Source organism: Dinoponera quadriceps, unplaced genomic scaffold, assembly GCF_001313825.1.
Source record: "Dinoponera quadriceps isolate SergipeBrazil2010 unplaced genomic scaffold, ASM131382v1 scaffold707, whole genome shotgun sequence".
Classification (NCBI taxonomy): Eukaryota; Metazoa; Arthropoda; class Insecta; order Hymenoptera; family Formicidae; genus Dinoponera; species Dinoponera quadriceps.
In genome coordinates this window covers 2,657,955-2,682,732 of record NW_014555450.1, presented here as the reverse complement: position 1 = coordinate 2,682,732, position 24,778 = coordinate 2,657,955, and the positions used below count along the sequence as shown (strand labels likewise).

Below are 24,778 nucleotides of genomic sequence, written 5' to 3'. Positions count from 1 at the left end.
TATATATATATATATAAACAGTCCATCTCAATTTCTCACAAGTGAATGCTAAATTTTGTGCAAGCAGCAGTACTCCCGGAATCGTTTTGTGCAGCAAATACCAACGGTGACACTCGGTAAAACGGTCGCAATAAAAGTACGAAAGCTACCGCACCTCCCGCTATCTTCCGCCAAACATTGCCGCTATCAAAGTCTAAATCTTCGTACACGAGAACATCTCGGCTTGTCTAAAAAAGCTTCTTATGCCGATTATGTGTGTAAATAAGTTATTCTTACAAACAGTTAAAGTAGTTCGATAAGAGTAGAGGTACTTTTGACTTTATTCGGTATCGTAGTGACAGGTAATGTCACTGTGAATGGACAAAATCGAATATCCGTACAAATCTGACGTTATGGAGTTCGATGCTCTACGCTTAGGGCGCGTTCTATGTAAAATGTCTCGTTTAGCTTTTCAGTTTTGTTTCTTAAACTCTACGAGAACTCGACATAATTTCAGATACACAGAGAATTTTCGCGATTCGAATTATATATGATTTTGCATAAAAGTAATAAATTCGTTTCAATATTACCCATTTCGTTCATCGCCCATTTTTCTCCTCCTGTGTAACGTACCGTAACGGTTAATTGATATATGGCGGTATGTATACTTCAATTTTATTTAAGGATGAACTCTCTATCTGCTTGTGTCACATATTACACCAATATTTTACTGGAAACGAACTACCTTATCGTACACTCATTACATCGCTTATATATTTACATACTCCTGTCTCATATTCCTGTCAGAGAATTTAGAATATATAATATTAAAAAAAAAAAAGGGAAGAACAACGCAAGAACGTTCGATAATCTTTTCTCATCGTACGTTTCAACCCGGCTATAGCGATCGCAGTTTGGTCGCGACTTACAACGAAGCGTAAGACTCGACGCAACGAACGGATGGTACGAACGACACTACGGACAGCGTCGTCCGTCCGGAAAACGTGTATTGCGTGAGGAGGCTACTGAATTTATGTCTTCCAAAACTTACCACTGACTTTGATACCTTTGACCTTCTGTAACTTCTTCTTTGGATCCGACAGTACCGGCATGGCTTCCCTACACGACTCGCTTCCTCCCGCACCAGAACTGCCTCCAGCTACATCAGCCTCCTGAATAACCGCACTTCCGGTTTGAGCCGTGAGAGATTTCTTTATATTAGCAATCTGGAAGAAGGTCCGACGAAAGCAACATTTACTAGGATGGTACACGACAGATATCTTTTAACAGTATGAAAAATGAATAGGTGAAAGAACAACTCACGTCTCTTTGTATCCTATCTTTATGGTAAGTAGCCTTTTGTTTCTCGACATTGGCTCTGGTCACTTGTTCATCAATGCATGCTAAAACTGTGTCGCAAGCTTCACCCCAGGCGGCCAATGTCTCAGCTACTATACCAGCATCACCTGGTCGGACGTCTCGTCCCAAGCCAGCATAATCCACTTCTAATTGTGAATTCTTTTGATCTAATTTCCCATGGATTATGTCAGCATATATCGCTTCAATAATCAGGTCTTCTAGATCCCTGACGTTCTTTATATCTAGCTCCTCCAACAGTACCGAGTAAGGTATACACTTGGATCTTGTGGCAAGGGTGACAATTGTGAGATGCTGAAGCTTCTTCTTTTGCGTCGGAGTTAATTCTAAAACTTTATCCTTATTTTCCAGGTAATCCTTATAAGTGCCATAGGCGAACAAATTCAAGGTGTTCCAATACTGGACGTAAGGGCCGTTCTCCAATTCTTTGATATTTGGCATATCCAACAGTTCGCCAAAGACATGAACACCGGGTGTTTCGACCGCCTGCTTTATGAGTTCCATGGCAGCGGCACCTTTTGCAGTTTTTGCAAGTAATACAAATTGCTCCAGAGGATTATTGGCAGACTTCTCCGAGGAGCTCCCACCAGTCATGATGATCCCTGATAAGAAGAGTTCGAAAACAAAAAGGTCATGTATAAATTAAAATACCATGTAAAACGTATATGGAAACACAGGATTCGTAGCGAATAAGTTAAATCGTTCGCAATAACAGAATTTATTGTTCCGGAAGAGAATGTACTTTTACTGTTTGCAGCTGAAGCTGATAAACATAACGCTTGTACGACTGATTTTTTTCTAGAGAGGTTAGGAAACAAACAAGGGACACTTGTTTCGCCGTCAACACAATAGCGACGGTTATGTGACGTGAAACACGAAATATCGATACATTTTAAACCGAACGTGCGATAGTAACGTAATACAACTCACTCTTTCCTTACAAATATCAAAACTGATCACAACACTCCTTTCTTTTGGCACTATACTTCCGAGCTGTCTCCGGAAATCACCCAGAATGCGCAAAGCGGACGCGCATGCGATCACAATCCACGCGTTCTCGTCTTTTCTGTATGACAGATGTAAAGAAATCTCTTTTCCTTTAATTACACTACGCTACACTGTGTGCAACTATGTTTGTGCACTTAAAACAAAGTATGCGTATGCTCTTAACTTGGTGGAAGAATGAAGAAGAAACAAAGATAGGAAGAAAGTGCAGAAAGTGCAGAAAGAAAGGATAATCCTGTTTAACCCAGAGAGAAAGTATTCGCACCCTAAGGACGCTTGTTTTATAGCACAGGCATGAACCAAGTGACTCGACCGATAGAGCAGAATAATGGGTGTGATTGATATATATTTTACACCTGCTTCTTCAGCGTCAAATGCGCCTCAGAAATCCTTACGGCAAGATTGCTCTCAAGATTCCCTCTGTTTTGAGTATGTTAATCAATAATCATGATGAGCACGTATTGACCATGTATCGGTAATAGAAGAAAAGATTGGAAGAAGATTAAAAGCAAATTTATATGTCATATCATGTAGTAAGCTTAATTTAAAACAATTAAAACCCACGATGTAAATATATTTTCAGGTGACTTACATTAGGTCACTAAATCCTTTTTAGTGATAACTTTACGACTGAGGATAACTTTGCAAGTCATGATATCAAAACACCTTCAGATATAACCGAACAGACTCTTAATGGTGAGATTGTATCGATGGTACAACGGTTATCTTGCGTGGAAAAGATGTTATCTTCAATGGAATTTATTTTATCAGAAGTTATATAAAAAAAGAATTGGAAAGAGTTTACGGGAGGATTTTTAGCTTTCTTTTACAACTTATTCTTTTACGGAAAGGCTACTTCCGACGCGACAGAACATTTTGTAGAATACCATATATTTCAATGACAAAAGGTTTAAATGTTAGTTCCAATTACACGTTTCTCAGTCTCAAAGAGACATTTCGCTTCACAGCGTCGAGACTTTATTCTATTTTCGCAAATTTGCTTTTACCAAATCGCAGAACTTTTTTACACGTGTCATCACTTTATCATCATCGACTTATGCGGAAGTCCCAACAAACAGTTGCGAGAACTGAAAATATCCCGAAAGATCCTACAAATGTCTCAATTTTCGATAATCGAGTGGATTCCTCTTTAATCCCCGATAATATTCTGACATTTTTCGAATCACGAACGTGTATGTGCAACAAACGCGAAGTCGACATGCTTTCCCAGATTCAAAGGTTCGTTTATATATGGTATTGCCGAGATTGTAAAGGCCTTTCATGTACGTCCCAATTATCGTTATGTAAATTGACTCTGTTTTGTGATGTGTGCTCTACACAGGATGAGCATAAACGCGTCGATGCCTTCGGGCTGCGCTGCTACGTGGATCCGAGATTGCAATCGTCTAAAGTCAGAGATCGTTCAATTTCCAACGAAAAAAGACACGGGTGTGCACTTTACGTATTCCCGAATAGATGAGATTTGCTACTCTACATTTGAAGGATCGCATCTGTCAGTCGTTAGTACGTTTGAATGACTAAACTAGCTAGGACAAACCGTAAGTCGAAAGATCGAATATGAGGCAAATAATCGGAATAATCGGAATAAATTGGATAATCTTAAAGAATAAGATAAAATAAGGAAATCACACGTTACAAAATATTATCTAATTACTTGTCCGATGCATATATTTATTTTTAATTAACAAGAATCTATCATTATTATCTCCAGAAAATACAACAATGTAACATACGGAATCCTGGTGGTCCCATAAGATTTAGATGTGAGGTGTGGAAAACGGAGGGGAGGAACTTATTCGGAATCGAACGCGCGAACAACTAGACAAAGAGATTTCTGGATAAAGATTGCCAGTGATTCCCGAGGTATAACAAGACGTGTTCGGCTGTATGAATATCGTCACAGCGCTATTGTGGGACATTGCATCGATAAACTGTTTAGGCGGATTATAGCGACTGGCTCTTTTGTCGCATCTGTCATAGAGGAAGCCTCGTTATTCCATTTCTATGCTATATTTCGCCGGAGACCCCCATTCAATTCGTCCCGCGCCTACATAGTTAAGTCGGAATCGGCACATAATCCAAGAATGGGATCATTTTTGACGATCGGCAATGTATACATCGTGTACGAGTGCGAACTTACAAGTTCTCGTCTGGTTGTACATTGACGTGCCGTCTGAATCGTACTATTATTACCTCATTTCCACTTTGATTGGCGAACGCAAGAATCACCCGGTTTCGGCCGAAAAACTCACCCATATTAATAGGCGTTTCATAATGTTCACAGACACCTGAGGAATCTGGAGAAACTGTTTCTTCCATTTGCGCACGTTGGGATTACACTCGACGGAGGAAGCTCATTTTGGATAGATCGAGAGACGCGTTTCCGTTCATCATAAGGGAAATAATTATGATCTCTGCTTGGCGAGGACAATACGATATCGGAATCGCCGATAAATCCTCGCACACATCGCGATTAAGAAGCACAGCGTGAGACGCTTTTTTTTTTCCATTTTTATCTGACGCAGAAGGAACGGCAGCATCGGAGGGTGCAATTCATATTTGCTGCCGCAGTCAGCGGCGGAATTGCACCTTTAATCAAGATTTCTACCAATTTGCGAGCGCCGACGGCGCGAAGACAAAGCCTATTGTTGCCGTAACTGGTCGGAGCTTCAAGTGTTCCAACGCAACGGTGAGAGCCTGATGCGCGTGTATACCGGGTGTGCTTACAAGAGGGACCGATACGCACGTATCCGATGCTCGTGATTTATTAAATCATTTTCTCATTCGTCGGATTCCCAGAGCAAATCAGAACAACACGAGCGAAAGTCATCAGACGACGTGCGTGAAATTCATTCGAATCACGCGATATTGATTTTGCGATCAAATTGACACGCATTCTCATTGGACGTGTCTAAACTGAATTCTTGCTTCGAAGTGGCGGCTAAGAGTCTGGGATTGTCTATTTGTGCGTGTTGTAATGTATAATGATTGTGTTACGAGCATCACGGTTAAATCTGCCGATCATTGCCTCCTTTTATCGGCTTTCGACACTGATTATTGAATTACTTGGTTCCGCATAAGAACACGACGAGCGTCTTCCGATATAATTGATCGGCGAAATAGATACCTACTTGCAGATTACCCTGTATACGCGCGTCTTCACCGTCGGGCCGGGATATGAGAAGAGGACTCCGTAGTGGAGGTTGACGCTCAGGGACCGCCGAGCTAGTCGCTTCGCATCCCAGAAGCCTCTACCCCACCGTTCGCTTCCGGCTAAGCCCGCTGCCACCGCGTACCAAGCAACTTGAAGCCACTCGTACTTCTGTTTGTGTTTGCTAATTGTGAATTGTCTACTTCTTGCCGGTAGTCCGTGTGCACGCGGCACCGGGAGCAAGGGAGACACAGACGTTACCTGGGATGCGAATAACGGAAGACAGTGTGAGAGAAAGAAGGAGAAAGAGAGAGAGAGAGAGAGAGAGAAAGAGGGAGAGAGAGAAAGATAGTGACGGATAGATAGAGAAGGAAAGAGAGAGAAGAGCGGAAGGATGCGGAACACAAGCCGTACGAGGCGAAGTGAGCTTCCGGCTGGAAGCACATCGCCTACGAAATGCTCGGACCGGGGAAAAGCCACCCCTTCGAGCCGGCGTCCCCGCCTAGGCTGGCGCGTCTCTCTATTCCTGCACCCTTCCTTACACCCGTCGCCGACCACTCCGCACCTCCGCTTCGCTTTTATGCCGTAGACACTCGAGTTTACCTCACTAGTCGGTGCTCGCACCATCCGCTAAGAGGCACCCGCGAGCGAGAGGATACCAATTTTTAGCTTCTCCTCGAGCTGCCGACGGCTCAAAGGCCATTCAATATCGAAAATACCGAAAATGCCGGAGAGGGGACAAGGATCGAAGACTTTAGCGGAGGAAATGGTGGCTCGTCATGCTTCAATCAAGAAAGCCCTAAACGATAAAGAGCCTTCAGCGACAAACTTCCCTCCGCTTTTGATGCCATTTTGAAGCTCTTAATGTCAGTTCGCGCTTACTTAGATGGCCTATAGACTGACAAAAACCTACTTTGGCGATATTGCCACTTATTAACTTCTCTCTTGAACTTTTAACTCTACAGATTTAATTTCCACGCTACCCCGAACGATCCATTTTGACGTTAAGCGAGAATGGAAATTTCAGACTAGGTTCCAAGTAGGAACAAATGATATTAGAATCGAACTGGAATCTATTTTATTTTAAGCTTCTATTGTGTTGTAAAATTCAAGGTGAGGCCAAAATGTCGACTCGGGGCTGTGAAAAGCCCTCGAGCGAGAGTCACGGCGAAAGAGGAATAAAGAGTAAATGATAGATAACAATCAAGATATCCCGGATAAATAATTGACATTGCAACAGTAGACAACCGTACTAAAGAAGCGAGATTGTTCATGACTCATTTGGAGATCCGGAATCCGTAAACGCGCTCTTCTTAATCGTGGGATCGGTGGCGATTTAATGAAGCGTCGGCTGCGGATCAATTCACGATAACGAGACTCGATTTTCAATGTCGCCGGCGTGATATCGCCCCCGCGCGAAATAAAACGGTGCCGCGGCGCATTGTGAGGAAAACGCGTTGGCGCACCCTCCGTCGGATGCTGGCCGGGGCGGCCGCTCGAAATACACCCCGTCTCTCCAGAGACAGGGGACATATTGTTTGGTTCAGTAATTCCTCGCGTTATTTCCCGTGTTTGCTTTTTATCATTGTAAACTGATATATTGTCCGGGGTAACTCCCCTCGATGTAGAAACTTACGGGCGACGGCGGGGGCAGGCGGGGTACACGCGAGCGTCGGTGGCGGAGGGGGCGAGACGTAATCGTTCGGACCGGCGCGGAGTTTCACTTCGCAAAATGATGGAAACGAGATTACTCGACAGCGCCGGGCTGCCTTCTTTATTTTTCGATACGGGCCCGCGGCGCAATGGAACACCGTTTTTCACCCGCCCGCGAATATACGCGCCCGAAAATGAATTTGATAGAGTGACAGCGCGCGCAAACGCGCGCTGGTCTATTTTTCACCGGACTCGATATTTTCAGTCGTTGGTCCGTGTTGGCGTTGGAAGAAAAAAAGAAACTATCCCTATCATGGACACAGCTTGTTTTCTAATAGAAATATATATATGGCGGAAAACACGAAATAATTTGATTAGAAAGCGATGACGTCGACGTAGGATGTGGGAAGCGGCGAATGTTAATGAACTGACGACGAGTTCATTTTGTCAGAAGTGCTTCGATACGAAGTAATAAGCGGGACTTGTACGAGCGAGAGAAATAGTTGCGGAATCGGTTTGAAGATCTCGAGGAGAAATGTACCCAGCAAATAATCTTGCGTACACAAACGGTCCGTCCAGGATTTTGGTGTTACTTTAATCAAGTTAAATAATGTTAATTCAACGTGTTTACGTACTTATTAACGTATTCCCCGACGTTACGTTAAAGTGAAAAATTTCGATGAGTCGTTTTGTAACCCAAAACTTTTCACCGTGCACTTCCATTTCAAGCATAGCGTATAAGCGACGATTTATCCCTCCGTCTCGTTTTAACGTTTTATTTTCCTCTCGCGGTTATCGATGTACGTACATTTTTCCTTGGCCGATCGCGGGCCCGTCATCGCTGAGATATTGTATTGACACGTACTTCGCGTCACTGTTTGAGCTTGAACTCTCGAGTGTCGCGTAAGTACTTGCGTGCGATACTGTGATATGTACGCTCGTCATATGGCGTGACACGTGCGCCAACGTTAAACTCATTGCACGGCAAACAACGAATTAAGTCTCACCGGCCGTCCGCGCTTCCAGGCCCGAATCAAATTCTCCGTAGCTTGAGACTCGTCTCGCGACGGCATGCATCGGCCTGTGAAGTTAATTGCGAACCACCGTTCACATCGTTTCCGCGTTTCCGTGCTAAACCGACACCGACAATCTCGTGATTAAGAATGGAACAACCAAGGTAGTTCGTTCACTACTTTCGTTGTTCTATAGACAGATAACGCGTCGTGCTGTCGCACGAAACGTTGAAAAGGTCTGAGACAGTTATCCGGCGTCGCCGTCGAGTCCATTTGGAATTCAGGTACAGTTCGAAACTCCGAGATCCACACTGCGATGAAGACAGACCTATCGGCGAGACGGTAATTTCTGCTCCTCTTCAGTTAATTACGCGAGGGAGGCATTGATACCGGGACGGGTAGGAGCTACCCGAGGCACGATGCTTAAAGGGCAACGGTGTAATCCGAAGAAAGGCGTCGAGGCATCGCGGCGTCGCCGGTAAGTGGGGTGCGAGTGAACGGTGGTAGGTGGCTGAGGGGTCGAGGTGGTAGCAGAGGTGTGGTTGCCGGCGGGGGTCGTCGTCTTAGCGAAAGCTGGCATGATCTAGCACGGAAGACAGGAGTCTGTCTGTCTTTATCAGCCGGGCAGGCAGGTAGAGCCGTCGCTACCCCCGTCAGCCACCCCCTTCCACCCGTCGAGCGTCTAGCCGAGAGCTGTGCCACCGATGAGAACACCCGATTGGCGTTTCTCTCTCGAACGAGGGAGGACATCACGCACCCCTATTGGCTCCTCGCGAATCCATACTCGGTATTCATTCGCCACCCCATTCGCCGACCCCTCGCGGGGCCGAAATCCCGCGTTCCTCTCCTCTCCTCTCTCCCGCTAGGGGTATCCTCTCTCACTTATTCTCTCTCTCTCTCTCTCCTTCCGTCACCACCTCGTTCGACACCCTTTGCGAGCGACCGGTGCGACTTCAACCCTCTCTCACGGGGCGCCTTTACAATGCATTTCACCGCCGGCGTTTTCACCTTTCGCCGGATATTTCTAAATAAATACTTTTTTAACAAGCGTCGCTCGCGAGTAGCGGCGTTACTGCGGTGCCATTTTGTATGGTTTTGTGTCGAGGAGGAAAATTGGATTTCCAGTTCGGGGCAGATCGGACAGCCGGTTTTCGATCTTCGCGGTGTTCAAGTAGACAAGTGTCTCTCGGAATATTGTATACAGAACGCGACTATAGCGGTTATCGGATTTTCTCGGCAAATTTACCGTCGGGGAAACTACCGATCCCAGCAAGCTGCTTGGATGGACACGAAAGTTCAAGTAGAAAAATATCTTGCAGAATAATACAGAACGCAATTTCAGCAATTATCGGATTTTTTTGTGAAAAATTTACTGTCGGGAAACCCATCAATCCGGGTAATCTAAGTGCTGCTTCGGTCGATTCGCATGAAGGGTTCATCGGGAGATCGCGATTAGAGGTCACGAGAACTCGTCTTCAGACTTTGCAGCCAACGAACTCGCGGCGTTTACGAATCCTCGAGAGAACCGTGTCACATCACCAAGAAGAAGTCCCGGACGGTGCATGAGAGAGAGAGAGAGAGAGCATCGCCGATACCTGTTTCCGCGAGCGGTGACATGGCTCGTTGGCAGACTCGGCTCGTCGAATTGGGCCAGTAAGAAGCCGACGCCTCGAAAGAGGATCGATGCAAAGTGTCGAACTCGAGCGAGGAGGCTTTCGTCTGCACTTTTGACGTCGGCGCTCGCACCTCGCCCTTCCTGCGCCGGGAGAGCGAGTCGGCGGCGGCGGGCTCGAGCAACTCGCGCGGCAGACAGAAACGGAATAGCCACGCCGTGACATCCTGATAAAAGCGGGAAGGAGAGAACGCCGGCATGACGGGGATGAAGGATTCCACGGGGTGTCGAGCTACGTGGGGACGGACCGTGGTCGCTCCGCCTCTCGCGCCGCCCACGCCGGTGGTTGTTGTTGCCTTCCGTTCCCTCGTCCTTCACCCTTCGCGCAGCTGGGACCTTCTCGCGGCTCGCCAGCAGGCAGCGCACACACGTCATCCTCAGCAGCGGCGAACGGCGCCTCCAACCGTCGCCCCGGGGTCACCCGTGATCCATCCGCGGCGGCCCATCTGTGATCGCCGGACTCGTCGATTTCGACACCAGGAATTTCCTCGGTAGTGATTTCCCGCGTATCTGGGTGTGACCTCACCGGACCGGAGAACAGTGGCCTGTATAATCGGACCTCGTAGTGATAAACACCGTTCGACTGAGGTCGTAAGTTCGGCCGAGGATCGGTTTCGAGGGAAAATCGCGGTCGGAGGGAGCGCTCGGGAGGGACTCTTCGCTGGATGAGGATGACCGATCCCGATGATGCTTAGGCAACATCGTTCCCGGTTCAAAGTGACTCTTCGGGATCGGGTCTTCGGGTTGTAACTGATCTCGTGAGAGAGGAATCGGCATCGACGGTTGTCGGCGATGAGGCAGACGGACCTTTCAATGTTAGTGCGAGCCGTTGGTGGTCTATGAACGTGTGGACACGGAACGTGAATCGATTGGAGCGCGGAAACTGGAGATGTGCCGATAATGCCGATCGGGATGGTGTGAAGTTCAACAGCGGACTCGCCGCCGATGCTGTCTCGGATGCTCCGTTCTCGCGATGAGGAGCAAGGACTCTTGAATTCGGTGACGTCGCTCTGTGCTCGCGATGTGCGCGATCTGAAAGCAGCCGCGGCGAAATTGCCCACTTATCGAGGACAATATGAAGAACGCGTAACTGATGGGAAGAGGCTTGACGCGAAGCTCGAACTATAATCGATGTTGCACGTTTGACAGCTAATCGGAAATCGATGAGAGTGCCCGGGCCGGTAGGAAGGGAGTCGTGTTGTGAGCCGTGTTGCCGGGAACGAGATTAGACGGTGGCGAAAATTCACCGCTATTTCTGTAAGTATGCGCCACACCGGCGGAAGCGGACGGCTTACTTAGAAGTTGTTAATAAACTGACGCGATCTTTTTTACATTTTACTTACGTTGCTGCGCACGTCTTACCAGCTATCGATTTTTTTTAAACGGCGGAACAGGAATCTGCAATATGTTTTTTTAAGCGAGCATTATTTGTGAAACTTGGAGTAATATATATGAGGGAAATATACATTGTTGTCATTGTTATACCATAAACAGACCAGGCTGACATGTGCTCGATCGATTTTCACATTACGAAGATCGCTAACAATTGGACGGTGCTTCGCTTGCGATAATCTAACGCACTCGTGGATGCGTATATAAACCGAAAAAAAAAAAACGGAAGTTCATTAACTGCGAAAGATAGACCGTAGGATCAAAGGCTCGTTATAATTAACCAGATTTTATGGACGGGTAAAACGAAGATTCCATTTTCCAGCATTAAGGAAGTACTAAATGGATTAAAACGCCCGGCGCGGTCGCGTTTCATTCTCTCGCGCTGAAAGCGCGATGTTACGCGCAATTATTAAATTCGTATAAAGAAGACGCGAATGTTTGAGAAGTAAAGAATTGATTCATAATTGTTGAATTACTTTCTGACGAGAAAGCGATTAATTTCAATTCTAGCGAGGATTCCCTAGTCTCAATTTTGTCTCGATAGGTTCGACGGGACGCGATCAGAAGTTAATATATATAAATATGCGCGAAGGATGACGAAAGATCGTGGATCAAAATGGCGTATATAAATATTGCTTCGGAAAATTATAACGACGTAAAAAGGTACAATTGTTTCGTTGTATTTGAACATTCCGAAATTACTTATTTCACAGCTCGATAAGTCGAGTAGTTCATTTTGCAACTTCGCCTGTCGCAACATTATCGCCTATCGCAATATTATCATCACATTATCATTACATGTCACCTAATAAGCTTCCGATACCATCAAACGCGCTTCGTCATTCCAATTTCTTATCGGTCACCCGACGACTTGGTCTCGGGTTTCAACTTAAGTAGAGACAAGCTGCCTCCAATCAAGAAAAAAAGCAAATATTCTCTAAATTTCTCGGAGAGTGGAATCTCACTCTTAAAACAAGTGACAAGCGGTAGTATTTTCACACGAGGCGATAGTAAAAATACCGCAACTCGAAACCGCAGAAGTCAATGTTTCGTTCAAGTTTAAAGTAAATTTTAGCTCCATATGAATGAATGTTTCAATCTACTTGAGTGAACTCTCTAATAGAAATTGAACCTCGCGGGTGTCTAGCCACGAGGTAGTAAATTTGTGTCTAAAGTCGCTGTTAGCCAGTAACGTAACGTTCACTTCTCCTAGTGGTTAGATAATAGCTAGATAAATGAATTAGCCGATTGTTAAAGAAAAGAAATTACAATTATGAGATGAAAAATCATAACTGTTCGCCACATAATAATGTAAGCTCGCTTCTGCTTTCTTAGAATTTTTACAGAATAGCGTACCTTCGATTTTGATTTGCTAGCTCATTTTTAAATGCCAGTAGCGAGTATATAATAAATAGATTATATATTTTTAAATAGATAGTGTCATCTATTCTAGCATATTTGATATATAGGGACAGACAACGATTATCCACAATAATAGATAAATTACTAAACCGATTCAATATTTTAATCAATAATTAGTCAGTAACGAGCTAATAGAGAGCCGGAAAATTTAATCTAGCCTATACGAGTTAGCTACTAGCGTTTTTGATTCAGGCCGATTAGATACATTTCTATCCGGGTAGAAAACTGCCTCCTCCGACTCTAATTCTTTCACTTGTGCGATTATAACAACAAAATATCGGACATTTTTTTCTCAACGCGTACGTCAGATTTACCCTTCAATTTCGAGCGGAAAACTTCACGCGACGTTTCAGACTTCGCTCTGAGTGAGCGAAAAGTCACTCGAATTCGACTCGAATTCGAAAGTCGCTCGAAGACGATAAAGTGACTCGCTGGTCTCACTCCACTTTTCGGGTGAGATTTCACTTGAAGAAATTTGGAGGAAAGAAGAAATCGGCGTGCGAACAATACTCCTGATTAACCTCGTCGTCCATCTGTGCTTTATAAACACACACACACACACACACATACACAGCCACCTGCCTCTTCATCTTCTCCTCTCCTACCCCCGCCAGCTACTGCGCGACGTATCTTACTAACGACGAAAAACATTTAGCATCCGGGGGTAGCCCGCGAACAGTAGCACGGGGCGATCGTCACGAGGGGGCCGTGCGTGACAATTCACGTGGCTGCAGCGCAGCGCACGCGGTGTGCCCGCAAACAACAAAACGCACGCTCGAAGCAGCAACGGCGCGGCGCGGCGCGGTGAGTGCCACTGGAAATTAACGAACAATTAGCCAGCCTCGTTCGTGTTTTATAAACATGGTGCTCCCATCGACGGCCATTATTTTCGAGGATTCGCTCGCCTGCCTGCCTGCCTGCCTACCTAGCGCGAGCGGCTGCCTTCATGTTCGAGCGTGTCCGAAGTATCCGTGTATTCGAGCGAGTACTTAGGGCTTTCGAGGGTCGTGCCACGCGGAGGGCAAGGGGGCGGGGGCTTCACGAGGGGTTCTTGTAGTGTTTCGTTGCGCTTAAAAGCGCGGGGGGTTGCGGAGCGGCGCGGAAGGCGAGGCGGCTTTGGTGTTGCAGCCTCTTCAAACCTCGTGCAAACACTCCGGAGCGGAGCGTTCGCCTGGTACGACGATTAATATCCCAATAAGGCCTCGTTCACCGGGCTCACTCGACCGCGCGGCTTCGTTGTTTATTCATTGTATCGCCTCCGCTCTCGCGGGATAAACTGCCTCGATCCGCCGGCCGCCGCGGACCGTACGCTGATTCCTTGTTTCGACGGTTCCTCCCACTCTGATCGGGATTTATAAAAGGGGTTACGCGTGTGTGGGAGAGGCCCGACGCAACGGGATTCCGCGTTTGTGGGTGAGAAGAAATCGCGAGACGTTCACGTCTCGGACGTGTTACAGTCGACGCTTTCGCGGCCGCTGTCACGTGTGGCTGACTTTGATTTTGTAAACGGTCATCGCGTTATGAAGAGATACTTCCAGATAATAATAACAGTCTATTAAAATTCAACATACAGTCAACATTTCACATTTCAAGAATATCACTTTTTCCATCCTTTCGTCTAATTGTGAATATTTGCCTTTTCCGAAGATTCAAGACAGTAATAGTTATTGGCTCACATCCTGCATACAAAGAGGATGTCCGTCCCTTCTGATACGATCTACGTGAGCTCTCAAAAAGTCCGCCGGCGTGAGGCTGATTGTCTTCTTTCCGCGAGATGTGCGGCCATCAAAGCGTTTGTTTAAGATGGTTGTACATAAAAGTAATTTGGGGTTACGAAAGACATGCACCGTCTCCGCGTATGCGGTTTGCGAGTGTCGAGTAAAAGGCGGCGACGGGTCTGTTATTTTCGAAAGCAACGAAAACATGTCACGGGGATAAGTCTGTTATATCGCGCGATGACTAGGCTCGTTTTCGTGCCGCGATCTCGCGCGCGATCTCGGCTTTCGTTCGCGCGCGTTATACGGGCGCACGTGAAATTTGTCATCGGACATTACGAGCGCACCTGACGAATCTACAACGGCTGAGTAGCGGAGTTTAATGCGCGCGATTAGCATATTTATCGGGCGCGCTGTATCATTTCGCTCGTCGGTGTTAAAACGGGGCGACACGCTGCGACGTTAATTGCCGGCGCTGAGATATGACCAGCTCGGCCGAAAAAAACCTTGATACCGCTTTATTGGTCAATCCGCCCAATTATGCTCGACGAGTGTTAAAGTGTCCACCTTTACTTCACGCGAGTTTTATTGCGATCTAAGTGGAGTGAAATTTCGCGCTCGCGCGGAAGATCACTTAATTAACGGGCGGAATATCCGCCGTCGGGTGTAAATTCGCCGGTTGCGGCGGGATCGGCGCGGCTGCCTTCGCGGAAATTGGACAATTTAAGGAGGAAAATTGGACCGATTGGACGCCCGACGAGGAGTGCTTCGAATAATGGCCTTCCTTCCCCGTCGATATAAGATTCCGAGATTGAGATTAAAAATACGAATCGAATCTCGAATAGACACCGACCGATTCCGACATTTTAATAAGCGTCGACGTGCAATAAAAATTATGCGACGCGTTGCGAAATTGCGCCGGAGATCTCTTGAAATTTTGGGAGTAATTACATGGATACCCTCGCGATGTGGCAACTACGAGAGAGAGAGAGAGAGAGAGCACCGTACGTCTCGGAAACGAAACAATAGATACACGAGGAGATACATTGTTATGTAAGCCGCAGGAATAAAGAATTTCGTTCACCCCCACGTTACGTTCGCATGCAACGGAAGAGAGCGCGCGAGAACGTCCTCGAATTCAATGGGACCGCCGCGACTTCCTTTCTCGCTTTATTTTCCCCGGCGTGGAGTCTTGGGCATTATTACGCTACTTGATTTCGCATCGAGCCAGCTGTCTCCGATTATTCGCTATAGAAATTTCGGGGATTCCGGTTCAAAGGGGACCCCGGCATCCTCCGCTAATATTTGAGGAGGCCCCGCAGTCTCGGGTCTTACCGGACGTTGCACGGGCTTTCTCGTTCTGCGTTCATCCTCGAGCCCTTTTCTCGACGAATAGACACTTCTCTCTTTCTCTCGGCGAGATGCAGTCGCAGGGAGCGTCATATTGTGCTCGAGCGGTCGACGGACAATTTTTATCGCCGCAGGCCCAAACGGACACACTCGTCGTGCGTCGCAAGATCGATTTTTTACAATCCACTGAACCCTTCTCTCTCTCTTTCTCTCTCTCTCTCTCTCTTTCTCTCCGCCATTCTAAGAATAAAATTTTCATCACAGATTTCCTCACGTTGCCCCTAAAAATATAACTTTTCGATCGAGAGCCTCGATTATTATATCCAATTAACATTATGTCGCGGCTGATATATCGCGTCTTTCGATCTTGCGCGAAATTGATGAGGTAACGCGCTCTGCTGATCAGAGATATCCCCGGTTCGGAGAATTCGTACTCCGACGGCGCCACCCCTCGCGAAATGCCTTTTCATCGAGTGATCCCATGAGAAACGGTGCGGAGCGACGAAGCTCGGGGGAGATCACGCGAACCGGAAGAGTAAACCGAAGTATTCTAAGTATCCGGACGGCAAGGACCGTCGGAATCGTTGCCCGCGGAGTTTGAGGATCGCGGTTTAAGTTTTCTACAACTACGCCTCCCCGCCGTATATCTCCGGCTTCTCTTCGCCCGACACTTCGCTTCGCGTCGAGCAAGAATCCGGGCGATGGTCGGCTCGATAACGTTCCCGGAGCCAGGATCTCTCCTCTGCAACTACCGCGCGCGTTATTAACTCGAATCGGAAATTCTGACGCTACTTTGACGCTCTTAAGGACAATTCGCGCCTGCGAATCCTTAGAAATGGCCTACGGACTGACAAACACCTATTTCGACGCTACTGACACTTGTCAACTTCTCTCTTGAATTTTAATTTATAATAATTTAATTCTCATTGTACACTTCACCGACAAAATCGACGATTATCTTTACCAAAAGATTGATCGTGTCCACTGAACAAATATATAGATTTAATTTTAATGGTGTCTCGAATAATCTATTTTGACGGTAAACAGTGAACACGGAAATTTAAGACACTGTCAGGATAAAAATAGGATTAAATTATATTATTAGAATTGAAATTGAATTTATTTTGCTATCTTAGTCCCTGCTTTGCTGCGGAATTAAGGTTTAACGCGAGGTTAAAATGTCGACTTAGGAATTCTGGTTAAATCGAACGCCAAATGCGAGAACGAATGTTTATTTTGCGCTGACGTGTATGGGCGATATTTCAATTCGAACATACACCTCATTTATTTGCGGAAGTAATTGCATTAGTAATAATTACGAAATAATTAACTGTAATTAAAAATATATAAGATAATTATATCATCCCACAATAATTTACATACATCGCTACAATAGCCGCAATTAGGCTCTTATCGGCCAATTATTTCTTTTCTCCTCAGTTACTCACTAACAGAGCCGTTTATCAATATACTTTAAAAATTAAGAAAACTAACAGCCTCCCAGAAGTATATTAATAACTCGTATTACTCCATGCGTATCTCGTACATTAACACGTTCCACGACGCGTGGCCCGTTCCATGGGCGACCACGATCGTTCGCAGCGAAACCTTTCCGTCTGATATCTCTGTTAATGAGAGCTACAAAGAAGCACAGTGGTGCGAAGCGCTAAGCGATAAGCGATTAGCGATCACTCGAACTAATTAGCTCATGCTCTCAGAGATCCCGGCTGGATCTGAAAGCGCGCACCGGTCGGGGATTCACGAGTTACTAATCGCTTATTAAGAGCTCCGTTCTGCTGAACGTTTATCGGGGGTCATCGGCGACGACCCACGTGGCGCGAGCGTCACGGAAAAAAAAAAGAAGAAGAAAAAGAAGAAAGAAATCGACGGGGAACACGGGAACGCGTTAATACATACCTTCCTCCCGCTCACTTCTTTCTTGGCTGAATTACTCGTGACAAAGAGAAAGGGAGAAGTTCGGAGGTGCGCGGAACATTCGACATCGTCAACGTCTTCCTCGACGCGCACTTGGACGGCGCTCACGCCGCCGAAGGAGGGATCGTTTTCGAGGCCTCGGCGCAGTAAATTCAGTGGATGCGCGAAGCGGGTCTTTAAGCTCGTGCTGTTTTAAGCTATCCGTGACTTAGAGAGACCACCCCATTACGGGCTCCCTACGAGCCCGCGTGAGCCCGTCGTCTCGGGCCAAGGATCAGCGAGATGGTTAGCGAGATAACGCTCGCATCGCTACAACGCTCCCGACCGGCGGGTGGCTGTCGGTTGTACGGTGCGGCGCGGGCGTGCGTGTGTGGGTGGACACACGTACGTGCCTGTCGGTGGAGCGTGTGTGCGTGACGGAGTCGAGGATGGGGCCGAAGGTGGTTGGTATCTTGTTGGAGGGCGAGAAATACGAGCCGGCGAGCGAGGCTCTTCCAACAGCTTGCGTGCGCGATCGAATCGAGAGGAAGCGGGCGAAAGACAGGAAGGCGGAGAGAGAGAGAGAGAGAAGGATGGGAGAAGCCGGGGGTTGCTTCGCCTGTTCGCACCCCCTTCTCGCTGTGCTCTTTAAAAAATTAGCTTCTTCTCTGCGCGAGCGTTACCCGCCGACATCGCTTTATCGCGCTCGCCTCGCGCCCAGCGACGGCTTCAAACAGCGAGCGAGAGCGGTATCTCTTCGGGGCTCAGAGGGTGTAACAGCACTTTGCGCATTAAGTAATTTATACGGCGGCTCGAAAAATTAAACGTCCTCTCTGATATCGAGAAGAAGTCGAATTCACGAAGATCGCGATCGTTAGGATCGGACGGGGGAAAGAAACGGTTTCTTATTGGGAGAGAAAAGTTTTCAGTCCCGAAGTGCGCCAATGAATTAAATTTAGCGCGTTGTCTGTCGCGTCTCTTGAGTCTGTTTCCCGAAAATTGCTTCTCCTCACAATGACGATTTTTTGCCGGCCAAAATAACAGTAAATTCGTCGAATAATCCGCGTGTTCCTTTTTATTTATTAGCTCTGAGACACCCTATAGAAAAGCTGCCCTGACACGGTGCAATACGAGGTTACGTAGAGGAGGAAGTGGTACATTAATTCCGAGTTACCCCTCGAATATCCTTCCACCCCCGTACGTGTGTGCAGCACACTAAGACCACCGCGCGGCAGTTAGCCCGCGGTGTTTGGGACGGCCGGTAATTTGTACGGAGATATACGATAGACAATAACACCAGTAAGGGGGCAGCAGCGCCGACTAATTTGTTTATCATAAGTTTATCTTGATTTATCGCCGCGCCTTCACCCCCGTGTCGCCGTTTCGTAACGCCAATCGCGACTTTTGTTCGTTCCTCTCGATGTCGAGTCGCGGTGAATAAATTTCGTCCTTTTTCGACCTCCCCCCCCCCCTTCCGCCCTCCTCCCCTCCTCTGTTACTTTACCAAAAACCTGCCCGCAAACCTGCCCATAATCGCGGGGGTTATTCATCCTATCGCGCGCGCGAGATACGCAAATATTTCTATTCCTGATACGACTTTTAGTACGGGATTCGCATACCGGAAATAACGCACGAACGATACCGCCGTATTGTCCGACCAATCGAATTTCGAGTGGTACCTCGACATTTCATAATAACTCCATGTACAGTATTTCGAATGGAATGCTGAAAAATTTATTAACTCGGCGCGGTACGCTCGCGCGCATATTACGCACGAGCCGGAGCGTTCGCGCGCGTCCGGCGAATCGTCACTCCGAACGTTCACGCTCCCATTTGCGCGTGTCTATAAAATAAATTAATCGGCCGATTTTATCGACCAACGACCCGAATTGAAATTTACATTCTATGTTAAACCTTTAATTCTATAACACAGTAGGAGGTGTATGGTAAAGGTAGCAAAATATACACTGAAAAAAATATTTTTCAGTATTTGTAATTATAATCGTGCAAGAAGGGAAGGGATTATAATCAGGAGAATCATGTTTCTAAGTGTTATTTTAATGTCAGCGATAATAACCTTGTATGCATATTGCTACTGCGTTATTTTGGGTTAAATTGAGTCTAAAAGTGACTATGATTTTAGTGGGATTTCTCTCGGTGTACGTTTAATTGTAATGATATAATTTATTCACACTTTGACTGTGATAATGTTTTAAATCTCCATTTTCGTTGTTTTCAGTGTCAAAATACATATTTTTGAACACATGAATTTAGTCAATATCGAAGGCATTTACTGCCTCGTGGTAGCATTAAAATTAAATCTATGGGAACTTCGGAAGTCAAGTTAAAAAATATAATCTCAGTCCTAGTATAAGTTTAGTATTTCAGTCAGGAATATCGAATTAAAACTCTAAAGCTAAAACTTCGGTTTACTTATTCCAATTAGCCGAATTTAACTTATCTTCGTTAAAGTTTACAATATTCTTGAGAAGAGTGGGCAAATTCTTCTTTTGAGTAAATGACAACGTGCTATTCTAATATTTACGATGTGTTTATTTTAATACTATTATCAGGAAGAAATATTCTCTTGCTCGTGATAATCATTGCTTGAAAGAAGCAGTGCGATAACATTTTTCCCCGTGTAGGATGAAATGTTCGATTCGGGTATCCCGCAGGCTGGCGAGAGGTAACACGACAAGTAAGACGATTGTATCGCGAGCAACGGGCATATCCGGCGAAAACGATCGGCGCATGGTCTCGAGGAAAGTAAAACGCGGCCGTTCGCACGCATTAATGAAGTGAGGATGGAACATGCGTACCGGAGGAGTGTCCAGTCACGCTATGGAAATTATGACGTATTACACGATTGCCTTTTCAACGTTGCACGCAGCCTGCTCATGCCGTGACTAATAAGTAGACATAACGCAATTTAACGCGCGTTGAGGCGCCTCGGAACCCGATGGTGAAAAGAATTTGAACGATGCGATTCGGAAGCAGCCATTCACTCAGAACACGACGTGAATCATCGTGTCGGGAGGTTCGTCCGTAAACTGAATTCAAATGAAACTACCGTGGACGAGCGAGAAACCGGTTGAAAAATACCTCACGCTACCCGAACGGCATACCGTATTCTATGCGGCGTTCCTTCCTCGTTTTTATTTACCACACTCGCTAATAAATTGGGTTTATCATCAGTGACACGTGATAACGCGGCAATTAGGCGATAGCACGGGGAGAAGCCCGATCTTCGAAACATATTCCACGGAGTTTTGTGTTGATAAAATTATTTCGTTCTTATACTAGAGTAATATTTCAGGGATATCAACGTAACCGCATCTCTCCAACGGCGGCGTCGCGCCGTACACAAATTGCACTCGCGCAAATTAAATGCTCGCTCATAATTAAGCGATAGATCGCGCCCGGCGATGGCTCCTGCGTAATAAATAATTATAGATGCGTGTATGTGTATCAACGTGCGCGCGCGTAATAACTCCCGCCCTCGTTAGGAGGCGTGCTCATTACGCATTTAGATAGGATCGTAATGCGCCGAGGAGATGAAAATATAATTATCCGCCGGCGGGTTTTATATCGCGGGTGGTGGGTCGCGCCGGTCGCGGGAGATACGCGAGCAACCAGCCAGGTCATCCTCTCGTGGGCTCGCACGTGAAAAATTAAAGTGGCAAATTGGTGACACGACCTGCGCACGGAATGAACGTGGCGCGTCGCGAGCCGAACGCTCGCTCGCTCGTACGTTCGTTCCATGTTATCTACCGTGACCGGTTTAGTGTGCGTTAATTCCAAGCGGTCAGTTAATTAAAGTAATCGAGATAGCACCGGGGCACTCGGTAATTAGTAGCTACGGCTAACGCGATAATGTGATCTCGGAATCGGCTTGCGCGCCCCACCAGCGCCGTGGCGAGACTTGACACGATATTTCGCGCGAGTACTTTCAAGGAGATAGATGGGACAAATAAGGGAACGCAGGTTCGGACGAAGTTGTTTCGCCCGCTCGCGCGAATTAAAAAAAATAATTAAGATTCCCCGAGTCGAAATTTCGATGCTACTTCGACTGTTGGATAGTTTGCACCTGCTTAGATGGCCTGTAGGCGAATTAAAATATACTTTGACGATACTACACTGAACTTTTCTCTTCGACCTTTAATCCTACAAATTTCACTTCGATACTGCTTTAAACAACCTACCTTCGCGCTAAAACGAAACGAAAATGAAAAATTAAGAAATCATAAAAATAGCGGTAAATTACATCGTTAGAATTGAATCTACCTTGTTATTTTACTCCTACTATATTGTAGAATTTAATAAAGTAAACAAAATTTTGCGTTAAAAACGATCCGGTGAAATTTGGTTTTATTTTAACATGAGGAATGTGTTAAAAATTGTAAAATGTGTATTAAAAAAATATGTATTAAAAAATATTTATTTTGGTTCCCGAATTATCGCCGCGTCCTTCATGGATTTGTTTCCGACGTTTCGTAAATATTTCAATTATAAAACGTTAAATAGTATGTATGTTATGTTAAAACATATTGACAAGGTTAACACGGTGAATGTGTTAATTTAATGTTAAATTTATGTATGTTTCAACATGCTTCCCATGTAAAAGTAAAACAAAACTTCAGTGGGCCGTTTTGAAAAACTTTTACTATGAAGGTTTAACATACCGCTAAAATTTGAACTTGGGTTTCGTCGCGAGGCTGCGAATTCCCGCCACTTTGGGATTTTAGTGTTTCGTCCCTTGTTTACCTTCATTCACGTGTCGTTTGACGTTCAGCGTTTCGCTCGATAAAACGTATGTCCGTGGTAGCGTTCACGGTGGTATTTTTCGACGACTCGACTTGATCGTTTCATATCAAGCGCGTCGTTGAACTTCATCGGCAATTCAACGGCAGAGTTTGACGAATAACATTCACGAGTGAATTACTTGAACGATGCATTTATTTCTACAGAAAGTACGCCGACTTGATAATTATTCATTATCTTCCCATGAGAAGTGCAAGGTTCATTGTGTCGCTACGTAATCGGAAATAATCAGCTCGGTTAACTGATTCATAATCTGCACGGTCGATTCGATGTCAATTAGCGCGAATGATATTCGGTCGGTTATCGTCGGCTTTTTGTCTCGAGTACAATTAACATACCTCTGTGTTGCTAATATACGCTATCACTTGCGGTGTTCCCGGTGGTTTAAGCGTTTCGAGTTTACGGGAGTGTTGTGGCGGGCGCATACGTAGAACGAAAGAGAGATGCCCAGACACCGGAAGTTCATGCTTATTCACTGAGCACCGAAAGGGCGACCGGGTATAATTTACGTATAAATTAAACGGAATGAATCAACGGCAGGCGATTAATCGCAATGGCTCACTCGCGATAATAACAATGCCCGTTCGCTTGTTTACGAACGCTAAGCGAATACATTACCTATTTTATTATCCGGCCACGTGGACACTACATCTATTACTTCCACCTCTTTCCGCGCGATGCCTGGCTACTCCTGGTACAAATAATTCCTCCGTCTTGATACGCGGGTGATAAGCTCGACCATGCCTAATTACAGCCTTGCTTGCTCTCTGAAGGCGCAATTCTGCGAAGAGATTGAAGATTCAGCGAGCGCCTTATAATATAATCGGGTGACAGGTGGCAATTATCTTATTTTTTATTTAATTATCGACAAACCGTTACGTTCGCAGATTGTAATAATCGTGAAGAATTAGATAAAATAGTAATTATAATATATGATCGTGAAGAACTGGATCGTTAAAGAAAAGTTTGAAAAAATGGTATAAAAAAATTAAGTACCATCTAAAGATAAAAATTAAAAATCACCAATAAATGTAATCGATGTCAAATGTGTGTGATATAACGAAAAAGGAAAATTACGAATCGCGAGGGAAAATTTTGCGATTTATAGTGACATCATACTGAACATGTTATGCGGGAAGATAAAACTCGTTTAAAAAGAAATTACCTCGCGATATCGAGAGATATTCTAATCGCGTGACGGCGTGTTTAGTGCAGCTCGTTTGTAAATAAATACGAAATTGTGGGTGTAATATAGCTCACGTGTCACGTAAAAACGGTATTGATGGAAACCGTGAGAAATGGTGCCTCTCATGAAAACGCGATTCCCATACCTTGCGTTGGCCGAAGTAGCGCGCACCACAAAGGGGGAAGAGAATGGAGCGATGTAAGGGTAGGCGGATTGCACGAAGTAAACAGGCCGTGAAATTACCTTTTAAATATTAGATTATGATTAAATGTGTACCTACCTCCGAGGCACTAAATGTTCAGCACCGCCCTTCGCGTAGTTCATAAAAGCCGATGGGGGTGGCTTATGGTGGATGAGTCTCGAACACCTCTCTCGAGCTTATATCGAGATATCAATCAGCTCTTGGCATCAGATAAGATTGGCTGCTCAGGAACTGAGTGCTTTTCAAAACTCGAATGAGGTTCCTTGTGTCTTAGGGGAGTATCAACCATCGGGATTTTTGCATACCTCGGCATAAATGGCAAATAAAATGGGTGCATACTTGAAAATAAAATATGACTTTTGTGAACTCTTGTTGCTAACATAGAAAATCGTTCCATACGTGATGAAAGTTTCCTATGTTTTAAAAAAATTATATTAAGAAATTTTTAATTATATTATTATAATGATATTATTAATAAATTATACGTATCTAATAAATCATCGTTATATAAAGGTTAGTATAAATTGACAGAAAAAAAATCACGGTTATAAAAAAATATTAATATACACGCGTTTGCTTTAGATTAGGAAAGAAATGTATTTTCTTACCGTTTGCGTATCGATATTTTTTGTAATTGTCCGCCTGAAAATCGCATTGCGTAACACAAATTATACTACATGAGAAATGCATCGCACAGGATGCCTATACGGCTATACAAAAGACGTTTCCAGACGGAGGATTGCGGCTTTATTAATTCATCCGCCCTTATCGCTTACTTACGCTCGCTTCCTCTACTATCCGCGATAGACATCGCCTACTCGAGCATCATTCCAACAGCTGTCATGACGCGCCAAGAATTCGGCCGCCGTCGTCCGGCTTCGGCCGCGTTACATCCGCCATAAACA

The 24,778-nt window shown here is 45.5% G+C and overlaps 2 protein-coding genes across 4 annotated transcripts in view; one reads left to right on the top strand and one right to left on the bottom strand.

Moving 5' to 3' along the window:
- The window catches only part of LOC106744286 (COP9 signalosome complex subunit 7b), a 4,054-nt gene extending 1,516 nt beyond the window's left edge, over positions 1–2,538 (bottom strand). The window contains exons 1-4 of one of the 3 annotated variants that reach the window (XM_014618933.1): positions 2,287–2,538; positions 1,303–1,958; positions 1,031–1,205; positions 8–779 (exon numbers count right to left, since the gene is read on the bottom strand). In XM_014618933.1, the coding sequence (XP_014474419.1) occupies positions 772–779; positions 1,031–1,205; positions 1,303–1,950 (831 nt within the window). In that variant the 5' untranslated portion in view covers positions 1,951–1,958; positions 2,287–2,538 and the 3' untranslated portion in view covers positions 8–771. Of the gene's footprint in view, positions 1–7; positions 780–1,030; positions 1,206–1,302; positions 1,959–2,286 lie in introns of those variants that run through there. The other 2 variants (XM_014618931.1, XM_014618932.1) reach the window with 2 other exon arrangements.
- Positions 2,539–10,325: 7,787 nt separating this feature from the next.
- LOC106744182 (fez family zinc finger protein 2-like) overlaps positions 10,326–24,778 on the top strand; it is a 32,617-nt gene continuing 18,164 nt past the window's right edge. Inside the window, exon 1 of the mRNA XM_014618679.1 lies at positions 10,326–11,128. The gene's annotated coding sequence lies outside the window, so the exon portion shown is untranslated. The remainder of the gene's footprint in view (positions 11,129–24,778) is intronic.